The 21,626-nt window shown below is 39.4% G+C and overlaps 2 protein-coding genes across 2 annotated transcripts; both read left to right on the forward strand.

The window, feature by feature from the left end:
• The first annotated feature begins 8,421 nt into the window (after positions 1-8,421).
• Positions 8,422-13,479, forward strand: LOC131891875 (influenza virus NS1A-binding protein homolog). Its single transcript, XM_059241552.1, has 5 exons — positions 8,422-8,578; positions 8,646-8,860; positions 9,271-9,493; positions 12,397-12,575; positions 13,153-13,479. The coding sequence occupies exons 1-5, from the start codon at positions 8,494-8,496 to the stop codon at positions 13,417-13,419; spliced, it is 969 nt and encodes a 322-aa protein (XP_059097535.1). The 5' UTR covers positions 8,422-8,493; the 3' UTR covers positions 13,420-13,479.
• Positions 13,480-14,034: 555 nt separating this feature from the next.
• LOC131891877 (influenza virus NS1A-binding protein homolog) lies at positions 14,035-19,774 on the forward strand. Its single transcript, XM_059241553.1, has 5 exons — positions 14,035-14,444; positions 14,516-14,730; positions 15,413-15,635; positions 16,715-16,893; positions 19,433-19,774. The coding sequence occupies exons 1-5, from the start codon at positions 14,363-14,365 to the stop codon at positions 19,697-19,699; spliced, it is 966 nt and encodes a 321-aa protein (XP_059097536.1). The 5' UTR covers positions 14,035-14,362; the 3' UTR covers positions 19,700-19,774.
• Positions 19,775-21,626: the final 1,852 nt, after the last annotated feature.

The following is a 21,626-nucleotide window of genomic DNA, read 5'->3' on the forward strand; positions in this document are numbered from 1 at the left end:
TGGAACTTGGAGCTAAACTTACTGGGCGATTAGAACCACTGGAAACGTGGCCGGGAGGCTAGGCTCAATTCGAAAAACAATAAATGTGGACGATTTTTTTGACGAACATATATGATCAAAATACATTTCAAATGGTTCACTAATGGTTCAAATTTCTGCCTTTGCTTAAAACTGAAAAAAAAATTCTGAAAAAGCTGATGAAACTTGAATCATTATTGAAGTTTGATAATAAGCTCAATTGAAAATTAGAAGCGCAAATTCATTTGCGTTTGAAAGTCAGTGTGGTGTCAAGTTCAACAGGAGACCAAAAAGAGGGAATGGCAATGTGAATAAAGATAGGCATGTCTGCAATTAGACCGTTTTCTTGGTGCCAAACATTTCATTGGTTGTCTTCAAGGTTTCAACATTTCCAAGTCATTTCCTTCCATGCAAAAGCGAAACCCATTAAACTACTAATTTCAAAGGCTTATTGCTAAAAAAACAAGAGCTCTCATATATTGACATAACGATTCTTATGCTTTAGCCTGTACTCAAATATATTTGATTTAAAAAAATAATTCATGAAAATTGAATAAAGGATATGATTTTTTTAAAATAGCCTGCGAAGAGCAATTCATAATGAGTTGCAAAGACATACACAACGAAATTATCCCTACTGATTTTCAGCCTATTCGTCCACTCTCCAGGGGTTCTTATGAACAAAGTACGCAGAGAAGTGAGGAGGGAGCTCAGAAGACGATTTCTACCCAAAAAGTGTCGATGTCTTAAAATTGAGGAACCTTGACTACCCAATACCTGTTCTTTCAGTCGAGCAAGATCTTGCAGAGTAAAGGGAAGGGTGATAAGACAAGGAAAAAGCTCAATCTTGAACAATGCACTCAATTTGGTCTCGATTGTGGTGAAGCACGTGCTAATTATTGGACAATTTAAAATCTAGATTTTCGTCCTTTCCCCACCCCCCACTCCCCCGCCCCGCAACTGAACTGAATATTGGTCGAATGTCAACCCTTTTAGCTTCGAGACTGTTTCAAATCATCAATGATCGCTCCACAGACCCGCGAGAATTTCAGTGCTTTGTTGTTGGTGCGGCTGATATTTCTGACTAGACACATTGGAGGATGATTGAGGGTGCAACATCGGTATTCTCTTGGGTATTAAGAGATATTCAATGATCCCAGCGGGGTGCCCACCCCTGCACACATGCCACCCTCAGCCATCTGTACGTCAGTACTAAGCTCAATAAAACGACCCAAGATTTATCAAAACTGTATTACAGTGCCAGGTTATCGATGATGTAAATAATAACATGGATTCCTCTTCTTCTTCTGTTTCCTTGTGAGATGGTGTCTGTATTACATTCAATCAACGTAGTTTCATAAGCAGTATGATATGAAATATTATTATCGTTGTGTTTATCATGAGATCTATTTCAGTGGACTATTACAATGTTTGCCAGACATATCTTGCAGGTACAATTACGTTTGTGATTGCCATTGTTTGAATGTCTGAGTAATCCCATACGGTTTAAAAGTCATGTATAGTGACCAGAAGCTAAGCGATTCGACAAAATTGAACCATTGGAAGTACGTAAGGGAATGAGTAACTGTGTTTGTTGTTAAACGTTCTGGATGAAACTCTAAAACAGGGCAAGATCGCATTATCCCTTAAATAGTACATCCACCAAAAACATTTCACGGATTTTGTTCGAACCAACTTGAACTGCAAAAAGGTGCCCAAAAATCAGTATTTTGAAATTTAACATCCTCTCCAATTCAACCTATTATTTCACATTCTTCCATGAAACCCACGAAATAACCAGCAAGAATCGGGGATCAGAGTAAATAAACATTGTCAAGAATCGCCACCTAACATTTTATGAACAGAGACTGTCCCGCATACCTTCATATCTGCTTAAACAAAAAGTGTCTGCACCGGTATTTGGAGCCTATTGGATGGTAGGAGTCGCAAAGTGCGTATCGATCAGGAGTGACAGATGTGCTTTATTTCTCTCTTGGTCTCTTTTGAGAGTGTCCCGAGCGCGCAGATGGAAGGACGACTGTAGCCATGGACCTACTCCTTCGCCTCTGTGTGCGTAATGGTTTCGTCCAGAGCTTCCTGGACTTGAGTACTCCCTAGTTGGTTGGACAAGGATCGCCCAATGAACATTTTCGGTGGCTCGGAGGGGATTCAACACATGAAAGAAGAGGATTCTGGTTGGTAGCATAATGGAAAGATAAGAGACCATCTCTATTAAGGGTGGTAGGGAGGGTGGTTGAGAGCTGTGAGGCTACAAAGCTGTTGTTTAATTAGCATTTCTGCCCAACTAGATATTTTCCATGTACATTTGTCCACGACGTATCTGAGGGTATTGAAATTGAGGCGTTATTCCAAGATTGTGTATCGAGAAATGGGTCACTGCATGCTTTTGCGAGTTTGTATATTACAAAACAGATTAGATATCCTTACTTTCGATGCTGGGACAATGCTCTTCTTAACTGATAAAACCGTTGGAATCTACTGTCTCCTCTTTTGTGAATTGTAAAAATGAGTAAGCTTAAGCCTTAAATAACTATGACTTCGTTAGTTCTTTCAAGCATAAATTGAAATATGCCACCCAATTCTACAAAAGTCAGTATATGAGCCACAACAAGATTTTGCTGATTTCATCCCACATAATTACAAGGCTATGAAACCAACAAAGATACGCTTCAAACTCTCCGGAGAGAAGCTGCAGATGAATCTAAAATGGCGACAGGTTTCTCTCCTTCTAAAAAACCCATTGGACCTCCCGTAAAAAATTATGCGAGTAACCTCGAAACCAATTGCCACCCTTCCTAAATCCATCACAAAGATCAACTTGGACACGCTCCTCTAGCAGAAATTCCAGTCCTTGGTCTGGAAGACAAAACTCATCGTTGTGCTTTGGTCAAATGCTGACGAGAATGTGGGTGTCATGTTGTAACTCTTTGAGGACTTGGGTGCTTTAATTGGTTACACGTGCTCTTTCATGAACTGGCTCGAGTGGAAACCATGAATGGTGTGACGAATGAAATCCTAACCATATCCAAGAGTTCAACGTATTTTTTTTCTAACGAAACGGTACCAGGAAGCTTTTAGTACAAGGACAAGATGATGAGCATATCGCTTGATTAGTCATGTAATGAACATAGTTTCTTGAATAAACATATGGGATTTAGCCGACGTTATTGCTTCTGAAATCCTAATCTTTTAGAGCGTGTTGGGAGATTACGAGTACTGAAACAGAATAGCAATTAGCACAACTCATTAGCGAATCAACTCATTTGCTCTGATTGGAGATAACTTCAAAACTTCAAGTGAAGCTGATTTCTTACGTCAGAAATGACATGTAGAATACCGGACTTCCCGAGCTAATCATTTTTCCTGAGAAAAGCAAATGAGCTCTAAAAATTGCTAGAAAATGCAGAGAAATGAACAACATGTCTCAATTTCCAAGAGATAATGATGTAAGGTTTAACCATACTAATGGCTATCATTAATTATTATCTTTTGCGACAATATGAATAAACTGAGAATGTCACGCTTAGGCTTCCAACACAAGTCGAAATATGGTTCACGTTCTGCACTTCAGAGGGCGCTTTGCGAGTTAGTCTCTACCAGATATTCTTTTATAGAACATTTTGACCTTATACACAAAGGAACTAGAACCATGATGATGTCAAAAAGGCTTTATTTGGCCTCAAGAAACACCGTGACTCTTTGTCTTGCCCTCATATCTCTTGGCTGGTTTATTTTGGAATCTCTTTATTGCAAGAATTGAGGCGCATTAGATAGATATACTATATGTTTGCGATGTTATGTATATAATAGTTGTCATTCTTTGGTTTAATCCCCATTTAGCGAAAAATGAGTCTAAATGTTGATTCAAAATGATGATCCAAAATCTAGCATTACGAAACGCTCATGGACCTTTGCAAGTCAAAAGTGAACCCATTGGAGCGAAATAGGTGGCAGTCAATTAATGAGGGGCTGCTCTAGAACCTCTGTGAATATCAGCTTGTACGGGTGTATCTTTCGCGTAGAAGTGAGTCGTCAATGTCGTGGCAGAGTGATTAAAAGTTCCATTTTTGACGAGGTTTAGCTCAGCGAACAAAGATTCTTTTGCGAATGAGAGCACCATCCCCCAAAGGAAAAATTTTATCGCTTATTTAATTAATCAAGAGCAAGCTTTTGTACCTTAAGTACAATACTATGGCGACTTAATTACTGCAATTCGTTCCAGGAACTGTGGTCTCATTACATTTTTCAATGGTGGAACTGTAACGACCCCTCCAAAAATACTCGTCAATCGCGCCATTTAGATTTTCGTTTCTCTCTTGGCACTTGACGAAACTTGAAGCTTTTAGGGTGTTTAACAGAAATTTAAATTTTGATTTTTTCATAAATTCAACAGAAGGAAGATCTGGCTAAAACTTGTGCTTCGTTATTACATGTATGTATGCATTTGGGTGAATCCAGCGGTCTAGGGTAAAGCATGTATGATGGAAGGTGAATTTGTGGTTAAACTTCCACAGTGGTGAAAGTCGTGAACAATAACAGTAAAAGTAGAATTATATTTTTTGGTTTGTTTTTTGGACTTTTCTAACCGTTACAGGGAATGCAATCCCCAGTACTATTAAAATGAAAGGTTATAGTTCGTCCATTTATTACCCTTCAATCTTCATATGATATTTGATCTACCAACGAATTTGAGTTGGCAGACCGAGCTAGTCCTTGAATGTAGGGTTGATCTGGAATGCTATCTAAAAAATTGTCCAAGTCTGCTTTGAAAGATGCTTCCAGATCAATAAGGTTTGTCTTTCGTTTAGCGAAGATTATTCAAGACGAGATATTTGTTCTATTTACTCAACTTTTATTTATATATCTATTATTTGATCGACCAACGAATTAGAGTTTGGCAAATCTGGTTAGTCCTTGAATATAAGGCTGATCAGGAATTTTAGTCAAAAACTTGTCCAAATCTGACTGAAATCCTGTTACTGGATCAACCCCTACATGCGACTTACGCAAATTTGAAGGGAGCAAATTAAACAATGAAGGAGCCCGAGAAAGAACAGAAGTGGACTTCATTGTTCGATTCTCGAGGACTTGAAGGTACTATCAAAACGCACATTAAACCTCTACGGTCACTAGAATTGACCCTAAATCTCCATCCATGGGACAAAGCTCATGGATGTTTTTGAAGACGAACAGTATCAGATCCCTTTCGTACCTTTTTGTGAATACTGTACAATCCCAACCTTTCTAGTCTCTACCAATACGAGAGCTCTCTCATTCCTGTGATGATCCTAGTGAAACATCTTTGGACTTGTTCCACCTTTTGCAAACCTGCTGGACTCATTGGAGCCCAAATGGGTGAAGCATATTCAAGATGTGGCAAGACAAAAGACTTGTACAGAGTTAACATCGTGATGCCATCTCTGGATTTAAACGTGCGATATATCCAACCACAAGTTTGAAAAGCCTTACCAACTTTCAACTGGATATGCTCATCGAACTTTCCATTATTCTGGAAGACTACACCTAAATCCTTGATAGATGAGATTTGCTCAATGTTTTTACCTCTATTATCTCTTTCGCCTTTTAATTCCATATTTCACAAAAATACGGAGCGTTTTATCCCCATATATTTAATTAGAATGAAATGATTTTGTTATTTTATGAAATTCATTAATTTTGCCAAACGAACGTAGCCAAGAATGTGAGTGATAAAGTCCTAAGTAATGGCGGTCCACATGACTCCAAGACTAAGCAAACAAACAATGTCAATGCAATATGAGTGTTGGCATGACAACTTTAGATCTTAAGTACTACTTGAATCAAATTTATGTCCATTGAACAAGCAAAGAATTTATTCTTGTTGAGGAAAAATACTTGAACTGTTAGTAATAAAAAGGAAAAAACAATTTTGACTTGTAACGCCATAACATTTTTTTTGGCCTGTAACGAATCACCTTTTTGGCAATTGCAATTGAAGCTGTGATCCGTGTCTTATTCGGGACCAACTAACCCCAAATAGTTCTCCAGCATGTTGTCCTTGTTTGACATCAACTAATATGTCATCAATTTGCTCAAGCACAATCAAGTAGGCCTTGCCAAAACTTGCAGATAAATATAGTTTTTATCCACCACATTTCTTAGAAAACTCACGAATAATTGCAAATAATCCTGACCAATGCTAAACACTGACACGTTCTGGAAGGCTCCAAGGGCTATTCTTATTTTTCATATCCAATAATATATACCGTATATGAGATTCTGCCATACTGAATTCCAGGCCCAGAATTTGAACCCCAAAAAGTTTAAAAATCAAGGAGGTTTTTACGTAGTACATAAACCGTCGGCAAAATCTATGTGTATAATTTCAAAATAAAATTGCTAATTATTCTTTTTTGTGGCCATCCTTACCGCTACTAGATCTCTCTTACGTTCTTTATTTCTGGTGCAATATCTTTGGACCTGCTCGACCTTTTGAGAACCTGCTAAACTCATTGGAACCCAAATGGGCGAGGCATATTCAAGATGCGGCTGAACAATCGACTTGTACAGGTTTAACATCGTGATACTATCTCTGGACTTAAACGTGCGATATATCCAACCACACATTTGAAAAGCCTTACCCACCTTCAGCTGGATATGCTCATCGAACTTTCCATTATTTTGGAGGACTACACCTAGATCTTTCATAGATGAGACCTGCTCAATATCTTTACCTCCATTATCTACGAGTGGAGTATTTAAAGGAGTTGACCAAATGTCATTGAGCGGAATTTCATTCCGTTCAGGGCCATATTACTCTCAGTTACCCAAGAGTAGATTCGATTTAAGTCCTTTGCAAGGCTACTGGAATCTTGGCCATTCCTACCAGAAACTAACTTTGTATCGTCAGCATAAGAAGAAGAGACTGGCAGTGATACTAAGCTTTTGAAGCGGGGCAACGAATATTATAAACAAGAGGGGCCCTAAGATCGAACCCTGGGAACACCTGACTTGACATCATGTATGTCACTAAGGGATCCCTCAACCTTAACCAATTGCTTCCTACCAGAAATGAAACTTTTTAACCAATTGAGAACCCTGCCTTGGATCCCAATTTCATGGAGCCTGTTAACTAAAAGCCCATGATCTACCTTGTCAAAGGCCTTGGCAAAGTCAAGATAAACTACATCAACTGATTCATGACTCTCTAGTCCTCAGTAACCTGTTCTATACTATGCTCAATCATTTGGGTAACCGTGCTAAAATGTGCTCAGAACCCGTGCTGGCTAGGAGGAAGGACTTCATGGATATCAGGAAATTCAACAAGTTTGAACTTCGTGATCTTCTCAAACACCTTCGCAATATTCGAAGTGAGAGAAATTGGCCTGTAGTTACTGGGGAGTGACTTATCTCCCCCTTTGAAAATTGGAACAACATGAGCTACCTTCAGAGAAGAGGAGAACTTGCCCTGGTCCAAGATGCAACGCATCAAGTACGAGAAAACAGGAGCAAGAACCTGTGAGCATCTCATCAGAAACTGAGATGTCACCCCATTAGGGCCAGGGAGCTCGAGAGTCTCAAATCCCTGATGGCCTCTTAAAGCATCTTGATCTGTGACTATAAGATCATCTAAACGCTCAACTTGACAACCCTTGCGAATCTCAACAACATCATCAATAGAGAAATGGTCTGTTGCTCCTGAACTCTTTGGAGTGGAAAACATACCAGAGAGATGATCTCCAAGTATGGTTGGCCATAGTCCCGTGTATATTGTCTATGGCTTTCCCATCGACCTCAAAAGGCCCTACAGGGTGTTTGATCTTTCTCTTAGAGTTTGCATAAGAGAAAAACGCCTTCGGATTCGACCTCACCTCTTGAACAACTCTACTTTCCTTTTTCAATTGATCTGTCTCAATGGTGGCCTTACTTCCACCATCTACCATTCAACTAGAAGAATGCCCAAAATGAAATACTATAGCCAATCTAGCAACATATTTTCCTGATAGTAGTTGGGAAATAGCAGTGTGATGTCTTTGTGTAGTTTTAAAGTCCAAAGATATGCTAAGCCAATCATCGCTACGTATCGACTTCATTTTAAAAGGGAACAAATATCAAAATTCTTAGAACAGGACGTGTGAAGCATATTTATGAAATATTTGGACAAATTTGATCCCAAAATGGAAACATTGTATTCAAGGTAAACATGAAGGAATCTTTCGTAAACATAGAGATAACCGAATTCGACATCTTTTGGTACAATTGAGAATTTTGGAATTGCGCGAGGAATTTAATGCAACTTCAAACCCGATGGGTTAGAGGTCTGTTTGGTCAACCTCTAATCAAATGCATTGGGAAGGCCTATCAAAAGTAAAGAGTTAGTTCAAGATTTCACTTATCTAATGAATCATAGCGTTGAAGTAAAGTAAACCTTTGGGATCAAACATCGAGTTCGAAACATACCTCAAACTCCTTGCAATGAGAATGACGTGTCTGAAATCGTCCGCAATTTTGGCCTTGTGTGTCACTTTGGTTTGCGCTGAAAATCCTACCGATGGCGTAGGTAAGGGTATTAAAGACTCAAACCGCTCTACAATAACATTAAGATTGATCCAAGACATCTGCGTAAGGTTTGGTTATCGGTGGTTTTGGTGGAGGCATCACCATTGAGGCTATCACGGCTGATGCCATTTGCCAAGCTCCAATTCCTGAAGCACCCACAGGAAACATTGAAGGCTGGGTGTCCGAAGTGATGGACAATGAGATTTGGCTTTGCGGTGGCTCTGACCTCAACTTCCGAGCTGAGTGCTACTCCATTCCGATCTCAGGAGGCAACTGGAAGGAGGTAACTAGATGTACTCTTACAGCCTTTCGTTTTAATTTTTTTGATTGGTGATCTTTCAAACCCATTGGAAGAGTAACCTTGAAAATACCTTCTTGCCCTTGTCAAATCTGTTCTTGATGGTAAAGAAAAACAATTTTAAAAAGTAGGCATATACCAATCATTAAGTTTTTTTCTCATCAATAACAGTATCGATATTGGAACACCGAAGAATGTGTACTACAGTTTAACGAAATGCTCACGTTTTTAAAGCAAAATAGTTGAAAATATGAAATGGATCGTTTCTTAAGTTATTAATACCGAGTTTCAAATATCTCACGAGCTTCATCTATGAAAAAAAAATGTCATGGCCTTTTCTTAGGACGTCATTTCCAAACGTGGCAGGGCAACTTCATGCGTTTTTATCATTCTAGCAAGCCTCGTTGCAAAAAGCCAGAGAATATGCCTCAAGCTTTGTTATGGGGGATCAAATGGTCATCTTGGGTGGTTACAACGACCGCAATGGTTGGCTTGATGAGGTTGAGCGGTATGATCCGGTTTCTAAGACCTGGGAGGTCATGACTGATTGGACTTTACCACGAAAACTCTTCAACTTGTGCGCTCTTCCCATGGATGATACTCACATCATCATTGCAGGTATGGGCCATGTTAGGTCGATAAAGACTTTGATATTACGACTTTCACCTTCCTGATGGCTAATTTTCCATAATGCAATTGAAGATGAACGGAAAAATATCAACCTTTTCATTATTTTGATTCGAACGACGGACCTTTTACAAGTTAAATGGTTATATATTCCTTTTCTATAGCATCGCCTCACAGCATTAATTTGATAGTTTTCTCTGTGCCAAATCAAAGTGATCCCATCTATACCTTAAATGATAATCATTTTTGACCTTGGTCATGACTATCCAAGAACCGAAAGACTCAAAAAATCGGTCAAGCTTCAGCAGACTCGAACAGTGTTCTTAGATTAAAAACCTGCATGCAAGCAAATTCAAAATTATGCAGTTTCTCTTTGCCAATGCTACTTAAGCTGGATTCTTCGATGATCAGCATACCCCTCTCGTCTCACCATTGAGACGACTGCCACAGTGGTTCAAAAGGCTTTTTGAAGTCCATCCTAAGTATTCAAACAAATCTTGGTAGCTTTTCTCCATACGAGCGTTAAATTTGAGCCATAATTCAATAAAACAATAAGGTCAAAATAACTTGTTATGGTTTTTGCGAGGTAGAAGACTGTTAAGATGGATTTGCGTATTTCTCTCAATACTTGACAAGGCATTTTGACCACCGTGGTGAGACGGGTGAGACGATAGGAGAGTAGACGACCATATCCAAGAATCCAGCTTTAATTTTTCTTCGATTTTCGCTTGATGTATAGCCCCCTTACGCTGCACGAAATATGTTTTACGTTCTGCACTCCAGAGGGCGCTTTGTCATCCAGCCTCTACCAGATAAAGGGCCGATTGGGCCAATTCCTTGTTATTGAATTATAATACGTTTGTGCTGTTTTTGACTAATTCTATCAAAATCTCATTTTCAATTAGTGCCTCGGGTCACATCATGCCCGGAAAAGAAATTGCGTTCAAGGCAAGGCAAGAGCAGTTTATGTAGCAATCTACTGTACCTCTTCCTGTTTTCTCTTCGCCGTGTGACGTTGCAAATAAGGGCCCTTATTGGCAATAAATTTAAGAATACATTTACGAGCCCTGCTTTGTGCTCTTTTGTTTGGAATGATTTAGAGTTAAATGAAGGCTTGAGGCCGGGCAGCTCATTTTTGTTCAAAGAAGGGTGTTTGTCAATCAAAAGACGTTTCCACTTGATGCCTCTCATGGTGAACAATTGAGATTTGAGTCTAAACTAATGGCCGGTCTTTCTCTCGAGCACAACTGCTTTTGAGCAATGGCCGACCACATCTCGAGAACATGATGATCTGACCGATTGCTAGGCGTCACATGGACATACAGGGGATGTCAAGAAAAGGAAATTCAAGGAAAAATGTGGTCTGGCACCCTGATTTTGGGCATTTTGGGGTGAGAGAACTAAGACAAACATCACAGTCAACTCCCACCATTCGCCCATTGAATTTTGAAAAATCGAATGCTTTAGAGCGAGTTGTGTTACAAAACCCTACTAAATAAGCATGTTTATATCATAGCACGCACTATCAAATTGGCTCAATACCACAATGCTAATTGCCTAGACAAGCATGTAAAATGTCAAAATGTCAAAATCCAATGCATGCACAGCGCAGTGTGGCTGGACATGTTGTCTTTGATTTTACTCCATGGAATAACGTCAGTTGTCCATGAACGCGTTTACTTGATTAGCCCTACTGTATCAGATCAGGGTCATTGGAAAAGCACAAGTCGAGAACGCTATTCTCTCTAGTGGCTACACCAACATGCTGGGAGAAATTGCGCAAGATCGCAAACTCGTCCAGCTTTTCGAACGACTGAGAAGTCGATTTCAAAATGGGAATGTACCCATCAGGACTAACCTCCCGCTCTACAACGCTAGCCGGAAAATTGAATTCCCCTACAAAGAAAACCTTTGAGCAACCTGACCGGTCCAACCCATTTCTTGTGAATTTGAGCTCTGACAAGAACCAGATCACTGAACAAGAAGTAATACACTACAAATACACTATAGCACAGACTTCTAGAAACATGGACTGCAAACGGAAGCAAAAATATCGCATCTCCTAAACCGCTCATCTTATTCCAAATTAGCACTTCATATGACTACAAGGTCTTGTTGAATAGATGAACTCAGCCAAGTTTGAGCCCCAGCCTATGCTTAGGGAACTCAGGAGATATGTTCAAAGTTATGTAGTAAACACTACATAAAATTTGAATTTTCGGCCTGCCCTTGGTCAGCTACATAAGCTTTTGACAACATAACTTTGAAACGATCGACTTTGCATGTAAATGATATAAGATTGACCTACCGTTAATTGAGGAGATCTACGTTTCTTATTATATTACTTTGATTCGAAAAGTGGCTCAGAGTGGCTGTGACCAAAAGCAGGCCAAGTTGCCGGGAAGCTCGTTCGCAGTCCACATTTCTAGAAGTCCGTGACTACAGTCACGCAAAAATGTGACTGGATTATAAGAAGGGTGAATTCTATTGTATCACATCTATTCTATTTGTTTGGTTCTTTGTGAAACCAAATATTTTGGCAAAACTTTCAAAGCTTTTATGTGACTTGTTTTTCATAACATCAAAACAGTTTTTTAAGTTATTTTTAAGAACGAATTACAATATATATGTTACTGTTCCCAATGCCGGGGAAAACTCACCGGTGTAAGGTTTTTAAACAAAAAGAAGTATTTGCATGTGTTTGTTTCAATCACGATCTCTGTTTCTCTGCTCATGATTGTACCACGCATGGTGCAACGGCCTCCAAAATAAAAGCATCATTTCTGTATCATTAAAATTTTCACTACATCCATACTCGTACTACATATCTTAATGACCCCCCCCAAGTCCTCCAGTACTTGACCGTTAAGTTGACGCCGTTTTGACCATTTCAGGCGGTAATGAGTATGACCAGGCCTACCGAGATTTGGTGGACATTCTGGACATCACCACTGGCGTGTGGGAGTCGGCCGAGCCATTGCCCTTTGGTAGAGCTGCCCATGATTGTATCAACTACGAATTGGAGGGGGAAAAAGGACTGCTCATGACGGGGGGATGCACAGATGCTTGTCAGGTTAGTCAGTGGCTCTGTCAAGTAAGGAAAATCGATTTTGAAGGAATTTCTGCCACTTTCTGCCACCATTTTCTGCCACCTGGCCAAAACAGCCTTTTAATGATTTCTCATCCTTGGCCTCTCTGAAACGTCAATTTCAATATGCTCATGTCAAAATGATGTCTCTTGTCCAGATATCTTACTAATGTGTTCTAGTGTAATAATAGTCGGTGGACAATTTGTATTACAAAGGTGCTATGCTATATTCATGAAGTTTCAACTGAAAAAGTTATTGTCTTAGGGTTGGTTTGCAGATAGCTTTGCCTGGGATAGACCGAAAACCTGTCTGCAAAAGAGAAAAAAAGTCAGTTTTTGATACTTGAACACCTTATCGATCTACACCTCTTTTTCAGCCTGTCATGTGATTTTTTTTGTAAAACATATTTCCGAGAACTGTTCGGAGGAGACCTGCATTGAATGTAAAGCTTGATTGTTTTCTTCTTTTAATATGCAACCTTTTTGAAGTGACTGACGCTTAGATATTTCTCCCCTAAAGCTCTATCGGTCGCTTTACTATTAACATTATTTCGTGTTGCAGAACCATGCAAATGAGACATTGTTCTTTTCCTACACTGACCGAAGCTGGACAATCTTGGCTGAGTTGAACGAGAAAAAGATGGGCCACAAAATGACTTGGTTGGATGGGCAAGTGGCTGTTATAGGTGGTTACCGTGATTCCTTGATTGGAAACGTCGAGGTTTTTGATGGCATCGAATGGACTGTCCGTTCAGACTCACTCACATTTGCACGATGGGCCTTTGGCTTGCCCGACTACATTCCATCTGGAAGCAGCATTGGCTGTTAGATGACAATGTTAGATGACTATGAACACCTCCCTTAGATTAAATGAACTAAGCACACTGAATCATTCCTTAGTCCTTTGTCATGTTTACCCTCAAAACTTTAGTTCAAGTGCGATTAGCACAAATACGAGTAGCACCGATTTCGAGAAATGGGGGTTCAAAATCACACCTGTTTCAAAACTAGTGATCTTTTTTATGCATGAGCTGGAATTTCGAATGATATAATCATCAGAAAAACAAACCTCAACGAAACTGAAACATGCCATTCATGTGATGAATGGAAATGATAATTATTTATTTATCAACCCTTGAGGAGAGTTGTCTTTTCAAGTGTCGATCATTTTCGTGCAATGTGATTTTCATGTGGAAATCCAAGAAATCACCGATGAATATTATCATCACACCAATTCTGAGAAGTGGAACTCCAAGTAAACTCTATTGACATTTGATGTAAGTTTGATTTAATCTTTGCAGGACAAACATTTGAGTGATTTTCGTTAATGCAAAAATGTGGTATATTTCTTTCCATAGACTGGTTTACTCAAAAAGTCAAGGTCTCAATAACTATCAATAAATCGGTTTTGGTATGTTTGATTCATTATGATTTATAATCATTTTGAACGGTTGCACATCCTTTTCCAAAGTAGTAAAAAACAGAGCGTTTCAGTCTCACATACATATGTATAAAAATCTTTCATATCATTCAAAATTGTCCAACTTGATCTCAAAGATACACTTCAAACGCGAAAGCGAAATATTTCTATTAGTTCTATTATTGGCAGTTATTTTTCAAATCATAATATCCGGGCACTAACATCTCCCAACAGCATGAGGACACTCTAGGCCGATCAAGATTTCACTTATCTAATTCCCCATTAACGTAAAAGTTTAGTCATCAAGTTCAAACAAGGTCAGGAAGAGTTCTCCAAAGTTCATACAACGAGAATGATGTCTTTTAAAGGGATCTCGATAATTTTGGCCTTGTGTGCCACTTTGACTAGGGCTCAAAACCCCACGGATGGCACAGGTAAATCTTGCAGGCTTCCACTACAGTCGTTGTACAGAAAATGTGAGGATCATAAACTGCTTTCGTGTCAGGTTTGGTAATTGGTGGCTTTGGGGGAAGCATCAATATTGAGGTGATCACTGGTGATGCGATTTGTGATGCTCCAATTCCTGGAGCACCAAGCGGATCTATTGAAGGTTGGGTGTCCGAGGTGATGGACAATGAAATTTGGCTTTGCGGTGGCTCTGACCTCAACTTCCGAGCTGATTGCTATTCCATTCCGATCTCAGGAGGCAGCTGGGAGAAGGTAATGAAACAAATCATGAATGTCAAAAATATATATGTCCTGGATTGATGAGTTCAAAATTAAAAAGCTTCATTTTGTGCAGTTCCACACTGATTTTGTGTCATTAAGTTGTGACATACTTTTAACGCAGATTTAAATGGCTGGTTGCTTGAAAAGTGGCTCTTTCAAGATTATGGTAAATGTGCCATCATTTCGAAACAATGTGGCAAACAAATAAAGAAGTGCGTAAATAAACCTTAAATTCAGAGTTAGCAAGGAATGGATAATCTAGCATATGCTTTCACTTGTTTAATCATTAGACCATTGCAATTGGTGTATTCCACAATTTAAGGATTTTTCTCATGGATTTATGTACTGATTCAGACATGATGGTTCGCTGGAGAAAAGGTTAGGGCAGACTTCCTGCCTTCTTTTTTGGCTTCTTTTCTCTTTGAACGCCCTGCCCTACTTACCTGTTTGGATTCTACCCGCCACTGTCTTTAACTCAAAGCTTCATTCTTAAATCGCGGGACTTTTTGAGAAAAGAGACACCAAACCCATGTTATCGTGATCTCTTGTCACCTTGAAGACAATTGAAACTGCTTCCATGATGTCATGCAGACACCATGGGCACTGTTTTCTGTTTACAGGATTTTGCTTACATAAGTAACTTATACTCTCATTGAGTGTTTGTTCATTATAGCAAGCGTCGTTGTTGAAGGCCAGAGAATATGCCTCAAGCTTTGTTATGGGGGATCAAATGGTTGTTTTGGGAGGCTATAACGACCGAGCTGGTTGGCTGGACGAGGTTGAGCGGTATGATCCGGTTTCTAAGACCTGGGAGGTCATGACTGATTGGACTTTACCACGAAAACTCTTCAACTTGTGCGCTCTTCCCATGGATGATACTCACATCATCATTGCCGGTAAGAATCTTGCCCGTGTTCGGCCTCAAAGCCTGTTGTGTTACGATGACTACGTTTCTTACGTGTTTTTTCAATACACTCATTGAAGAGAAGCAAAATGAAGAGAAGTGTTTTGGTGATTGTTCTTGATTAAGTATAATGCTGGTCTAACCGTTCAGGGTAAGTGGGAGCGTGAACAAGGCACAATATTCTCCCGTCTCTTATAATGGATAAACATATTCTTGTATAAGAATTTTTTATGATAGAATATCCTATAGCCACTAAAGCCTTCCGAATCGTGTTGGTGTCTATCTTTTGGCAATTAAATTTCATTTTTGTAAAACTCAGGTATTTTCTTTATGCAAAGCTGCTGTCTGTCAAAAAGACCATGTCCATCTGCAAGTTTTGGTCGCGCCTAGTCATAACTTAAGGGATCAAAAACCAAACTTGGGGCTATACATTACCGGTCCAACGTATCAACCAGATTACAGGTCAACAAATGCCTTCTTTTTTGTTTTGGAGTTGTTGATCAACTCAATTTGAAACTATGACAATCACTACGCTCAAACTCATCTAAGATATTGGGCGTAGAGACCATCAATGCCAGGAACGCGGGAGGTTTGACAACTGGCTCCAGTTTGCAAAGTAAACGATCATTCCAAACACCATTGAAGGTGTACTTCAAGGATACTACATACTTTTTCCCTAAACAGCAAGAAGTTCACGATTAGGGACATTTTACATTGTCACTGATATTGTTGATGCTTTCAAATTCTTTATTGAATCAAAATCTCCAAGAAAGCAAATTGCCAGAATGTTTCATTAGGGATCTACAATAAAAATTCCCGGGAAAAAATTAAGAAATTGTCCGGGGCTTGCCTTACTCAAGTAGGTGCTTGCCCCAAATTGGGTTTTCAGACACTTTGAGGAAATAATGCGTGTGTTTTTGTGCAAATTTAATCAACTCATTAAGGAATAGGTGTCTTGAGTAACATGGGTTTGACTCCATGATTGGTTTGTTCAAGTACTATATCTCCATTTTTGTCTTGATAAGCGATTAATGTATTACGACACAAATGATGTGGCTTTGATCACTACAGGTGGCAATGAATATGCCCAGGATTATCGAGATTTAGTGGACATCCTGGACATCACCACTGGCGTATGGGAGTCGGCCGAGGCATTGCCCTTTGGCAGAGCGGCCCATGATTGCATTAACTATGAACTGAACGGGGAAAAGGGAATGCTCATGACTGGAGGATGCACAGAGGCTTGTCAGGTAAGTGGAAATTCTTTTCAATGATTGCTTGAAAAGAAATCAAGATTGCAAACCTCGTCAAGTAGAGGGCCTGAACTTTGGAGCTACAACCAGGTTTAAGGCCTTGTTCGGAGATGATATTGTCACGTTCTAGTGTTGTACTAGATAGGCTTCCTACGCCACGCGAAATACGGCTTAAGTTTTCCACTTAAGAGGGCGCTTGTTGACACTAAATTGATAAGTTATAATCTGGCCATCTACCTATTTTATCTAACCTGGCTCCTTTCAGTACCTCTTGTCAATTCTGGACACTTCTTTACCCTTCCCCGTGTCAAATACTCTTTAATTATGTATTTACAATAAACGGACCCCACACAAGTAGAGGGCCGATTAAGCCATTTCTCCTGTGAATTATAAAGTGTTTGATTTATTTTTGTCTAATTATATCAAAATCTTATGTAGAGCTTGTGACCCAGGTCACATGATGTCCAGTAAAGAAACTGGGTTCATGGCATGTTACAGGTAGATATTTAGCAATCCATCATGCAATCTGTCAAAGAACTAATATCAATTTTCATTATCACGAAAATAAAAGATTATTTTTCTTTTCGTTCACAATTTCAAATTAACTTAAAACCCTATACAACCATATCTAAAACCCTCAAGGAAGCGGATTTTTAAAATTTAATTTACAATTGTTCAAAGGACATTTAGTTGGGCGCTCACTAAAAATTTCATAAAAAATATCAATGAAGTCTTAAAAAAGCTATTTTCAATCAGTTTTACCAAGTTTTCAAGAAATGACCAAATCTATGACTTAGTCTGTTGTATTGTTTCAGAATTCAAGTGAATGCGTAACGAAATGTACTCTTGATGATTGTAAAACCCATTTTCAAAGAGTTCACCTTTAGTGTGTTTTAAGTCACATTATTTAGCATTTTTAGCTATTGCGAGACCATGCAGGAAAAGTTTATTTGCGAGAATACATCTCAAAGGACATTACATAGGTATGAATTGATCTTTGATAAAAGTGTTTGTGATCTTGGTTCCAACGGTAGAAAAATAATCTTTCATTTTTGTGATATTGAAAATCAATATCAATTCTTTGGGAAATTGAAGTAATAGTTATAAAATAAGAAACGTAGATCTCCTTAAATAAAGGTAGGTCATCTCTATACCGTTTACTTGTAAAGTGGATCGTTTCAAAGTTATGTTGTCAAAAGGTTATGTAACTGACCAAGAGCAGGCCCAAAATTCGAACTTTATGTACTGTTTAGTGCATAACTTTGGCCGTGCCTCCTGAATTCAACAAGCATAGGTTTGGGTTCAAATTTGGGAAAGGTCATCTATTCAACCAGATTTTTTGGTTGCATAAATTGTTTATTTGGAATAAGATGAACGGTTTAGGAGATACAAAATTTTGGTCTCCGTTCTCAGCCCATATCTATGGAAGTCCATGGTTGCATTTTGGTTTGCTGTTACCTTCTCTGTATTGAAATGTAGGCTAACGACACTTGCCAACAGAGTGCACGCAACCTCAGATATTTGTAGTTATAGCCATGGACCTATTATTATTATAATAATAATCCAGGGCACTTCGCAAGAGATGATTATTATGGGGCGGTCTTGAACTCTCATTGACGACATTTCGCTCCAAGGTCTTGTGAAATTGAGATTAGAGCGTTTCATGACCTACCTTGGCGTGTAATTCCATGTGGCTAGTCACAAAGTTCACCGGGGGATCAACGATGAGGTTGATTTTGGGGATGGTAGGCATGGTATTAGGCATCCGTGGACTTACAAATCGTGGTATCCATCATTCAATAGCGGAACATTGATATGGTCTAAGTTATATTTATTAAACGTGGATAGAGCAAGCACATGATCTCGCCTTTCTTCGAGATCATTTTGGCCTAGAATAATACTTTCCAACTGATTCAAATCTCCTAAAGTGTTTCACATGCATTGCCCTCGTATCCATCACCATGGATGGTATTGCTCCAAATAAAAATGCAAGAATCTGGCCATGGCTTGGATTGCGGTATTACTTGGTATTAAAACTTGGCAACCGAATGATTAACAAAACCCAACACAACGGCGAAAAAGCCTTGACATGTTTCCCAAGAAATATCCAAACACATTCTGGCATATTTCTAGCTCAGAAAATCAACAAAAACGACTTTGATTTCATTGCATTATGGAGTTCTAGCCCTCAAGAACTTCTACATGCCTAAAAACATTATAGAAGCCAATATTTCCAAAAAAATATAGTTCACGAAATTTAGGAGCTCAGTGAACCCTTACTTTGAAATGATGATATGATCTATTTAACTATTTTGCCACAGTGGCCCAAAGATAACTCAGTAGCATGAAAGGTCGAGCCTAAAATCGGTACCAAGTGCATGGGTGCATAATTTCTTGACTTTTCATGGTGTTGAGTCATGTCTGGGCCATTAAGAGAAACACAACGGTTGCTGTTTTTAGAACTAGGGTACTCGCCTCATTGGGCATAATGTGTTCGCTCAATGAAATTCAAACATAATGTCTCGCTTTCTTTCAGAATCATGTTAAGCAAACCTTATTCTTTTCGTACACTACAAGAACCTGGACTGTCTTGAGTGACTTGTTTGAGGAAAAGATGGGCCACAAGATGACCTGGGTAGATGGACAAGTGGCTGTCATTGGAGGTTACCGTGATTCCTTGATTGGAAGCGTCGAGGTTTTTGATGGTACCTCATGGACTGTTCGGGAAGACTCACTGCATTTTGCACGGTGGGCCTTTGGATTGCCTGACTACATTCCTTCTGCAACAAGCATTGGTTGTTAGGCAGATTTGATCAGTGTTCCATTCCGATGATAGACGCAACAGATTGAATGAAATTAAATTCACTTTAAACGCTCATTTTGCGTTGTTTTTCATTTTAAAAGGAATAAAGTCAGGAAAACAATTGATCTGAGAGTGAACGTGGATTGAGTGGCCAATTTTTGAGTTCAGTGAGTACTAACAGATGAAAGCTAGATTTAGACCGCTCCACTTCAAACAAGCTTCTAATTTTCAAACTTACCCCAATCCTACATCGTGGACTCATATTCTGAAACTCCATAGCTGCACTTGATTTTAATTTCTGACGTTTGTTAAACACGCGACACATTTGAATGGGTGTAAATATTGCTCAAGATTGTAGGCTTCCCAAGCGCTAGCACAGTCTAACGCAAGCTGTATTTTACAAGGAAGTGTCATTAATAAGGATGTGTGAAACGTGCAAATTGTTTTGAGCCAACTACCCAAGGTTTAACCCAACGAAGAAGCAAAGCTTTGAATTGATTAGGCAAGCTTTGCCATCCTCAAGAAACCTCGTAATATGTTGATACTGCCTCACGCACGCCATTATTGACAAATCTGATCAGGGTTGTTCGCCAATTCATCTACACAAGCAGGAGAGAAACTTTCAAAAAGTTCCTCTTTAGGTGCAACTACAGAGACATGTCCCACACCGCTAATAAAATCATTGTTTAAGGTGAGATCGGGGCTATTGCTTTGCCCGAGTGCTATCTTCTGCAATCTGGGCACAAATAGGGCTTGTCAATTTTCCTCTGAATTTGTGGAGTTGGCCTCTACCGAAGGCCTAAAAATATTGGCTAGATTTTTCAAACACGGCTTTCGGCATCAGTCATCCTTGTAACTGTATGTTTCCACATGTTCAATTAACCGATATGATCCATTGGACCTTAGATAGAACGGAAGGTGTTGGTTTGGAATTCGAGCATTCCGCCCCTTCTAAAACATCCTTCCCTGAGATAATCATTGTCTCCCCCGGAGTTCTGCACTTTTGGTCTGATGCCCCATTAAGTGTATTTTAAGTGCCATTTTATACTTTGACTTATACAACTGGCTTTTTTACAAAATAGAAATTGAACCTATTGATTAACTGATATCAAAAACCATCTTTAAAAGTCTTGAAAGCATTGCTGAAAGTTATATAATAGCGTTCTGAACACCGTGCTCCCCAATGTTATCTTCACCTAATGATGCGTGCCTATCCTCACAACTGCACCCTTCACATAACCGACATAAAACTCGTGGTGTTCCTCCAAATCATCTACCTTGACGCTGTTTTGGAGAATACCGGACGACCGGACGCTTTCAATGGGCTACCAGACGCAGTTACGAACTTTGCGGCGATCCCACCACTGGCCTCAAATTGAGTTTCCGGCAGCAGACTTACTGGAGCCTCTGTGCCCACCAGTGATTGAATCCAGCATAGGTTTATCTTTCCATTCTTTTACTAATGCTTTGCTCGGTTCCGTCCGCTGTGATTGAGATTTAAACGTGATCTGTAAAGGGGCTTTGTACAAGACTTTGGCCATTAGAGCGTGTTCGATGGCCTCATCCCAATTCGGGTCTGGATGGTTAAGCTGTAGAGGATACCTGTAACCAGAGGATTTGACATGGCAATTGCCGAAGCTAAAGTCTTTGATAAAAATATCGCACCTCCCCAAAAGTTAAAGGGATACTTTAAATAAGAGTATGAACATTTTCTTGTTTATGTAGTAACAAGCTCTCGCCACGTGTGAGTTTCATCTACCTGGTTTGCAGCATTCACTGATATTTCTTTCACAGACAGATAGATTCACGTAAAGGTGACCACTAGCACAGACTACATTTTGACAATGAAATATTGAAACGGCAACCAGAAGCTCTCTTTGAGAGCGCTGTATTTGGTCATTCTGGCCCTCGAAAGTTAAGATAGGAA

This window comes from Tigriopus californicus, chromosome 12, assembly GCF_007210705.1.
Source record: "Tigriopus californicus strain San Diego chromosome 12, Tcal_SD_v2.1, whole genome shotgun sequence".
Lineage (NCBI taxonomy): Eukaryota > Metazoa > Arthropoda > Copepoda > Harpacticoida > Harpacticidae > Tigriopus > Tigriopus californicus.

Bases quoted from the DNA above. Each gene is read 5' to 3' on its own strand.
- LOC131891877 (XM_059241553.1), top strand. From the start codon at position 14,363: ATGATGTCTTTTAAAGGGATCTCGATAATTTTGGCCTTGTGTGCCACT. The intron at 14,445-14,515 runs GTAAATCTTGCA...CTTTCGTGTCAG, and splicing joins AAACCCCACGGATGGCACAG to GTTTGGTAATTGGTGGCTTT. The intron at 16,894-19,432 runs GTAAGTGGAAAT...GCTTTCTTTCAG, and splicing joins GATGCACAGAGGCTTGTCAG to AATCATGTTAAGCAAACCTT.
- LOC131891875 (XM_059241552.1), top strand. From the start codon at position 8,494: ATGAGAATGACGTGTCTGAAATCGTCCGCAATTTTGGCCTTGTGTGTC. The intron at 8,861-9,270 runs GTAACTAGATGT...TTATCATTCTAG, and splicing joins CAGGAGGCAACTGGAAGGAG to CAAGCCTCGTTGCAAAAAGC. The intron at 9,494-12,396 runs GTATGGGCCATG...TGACCATTTCAG, and splicing joins TACTCACATCATCATTGCAG to GCGGTAATGAGTATGACCAG.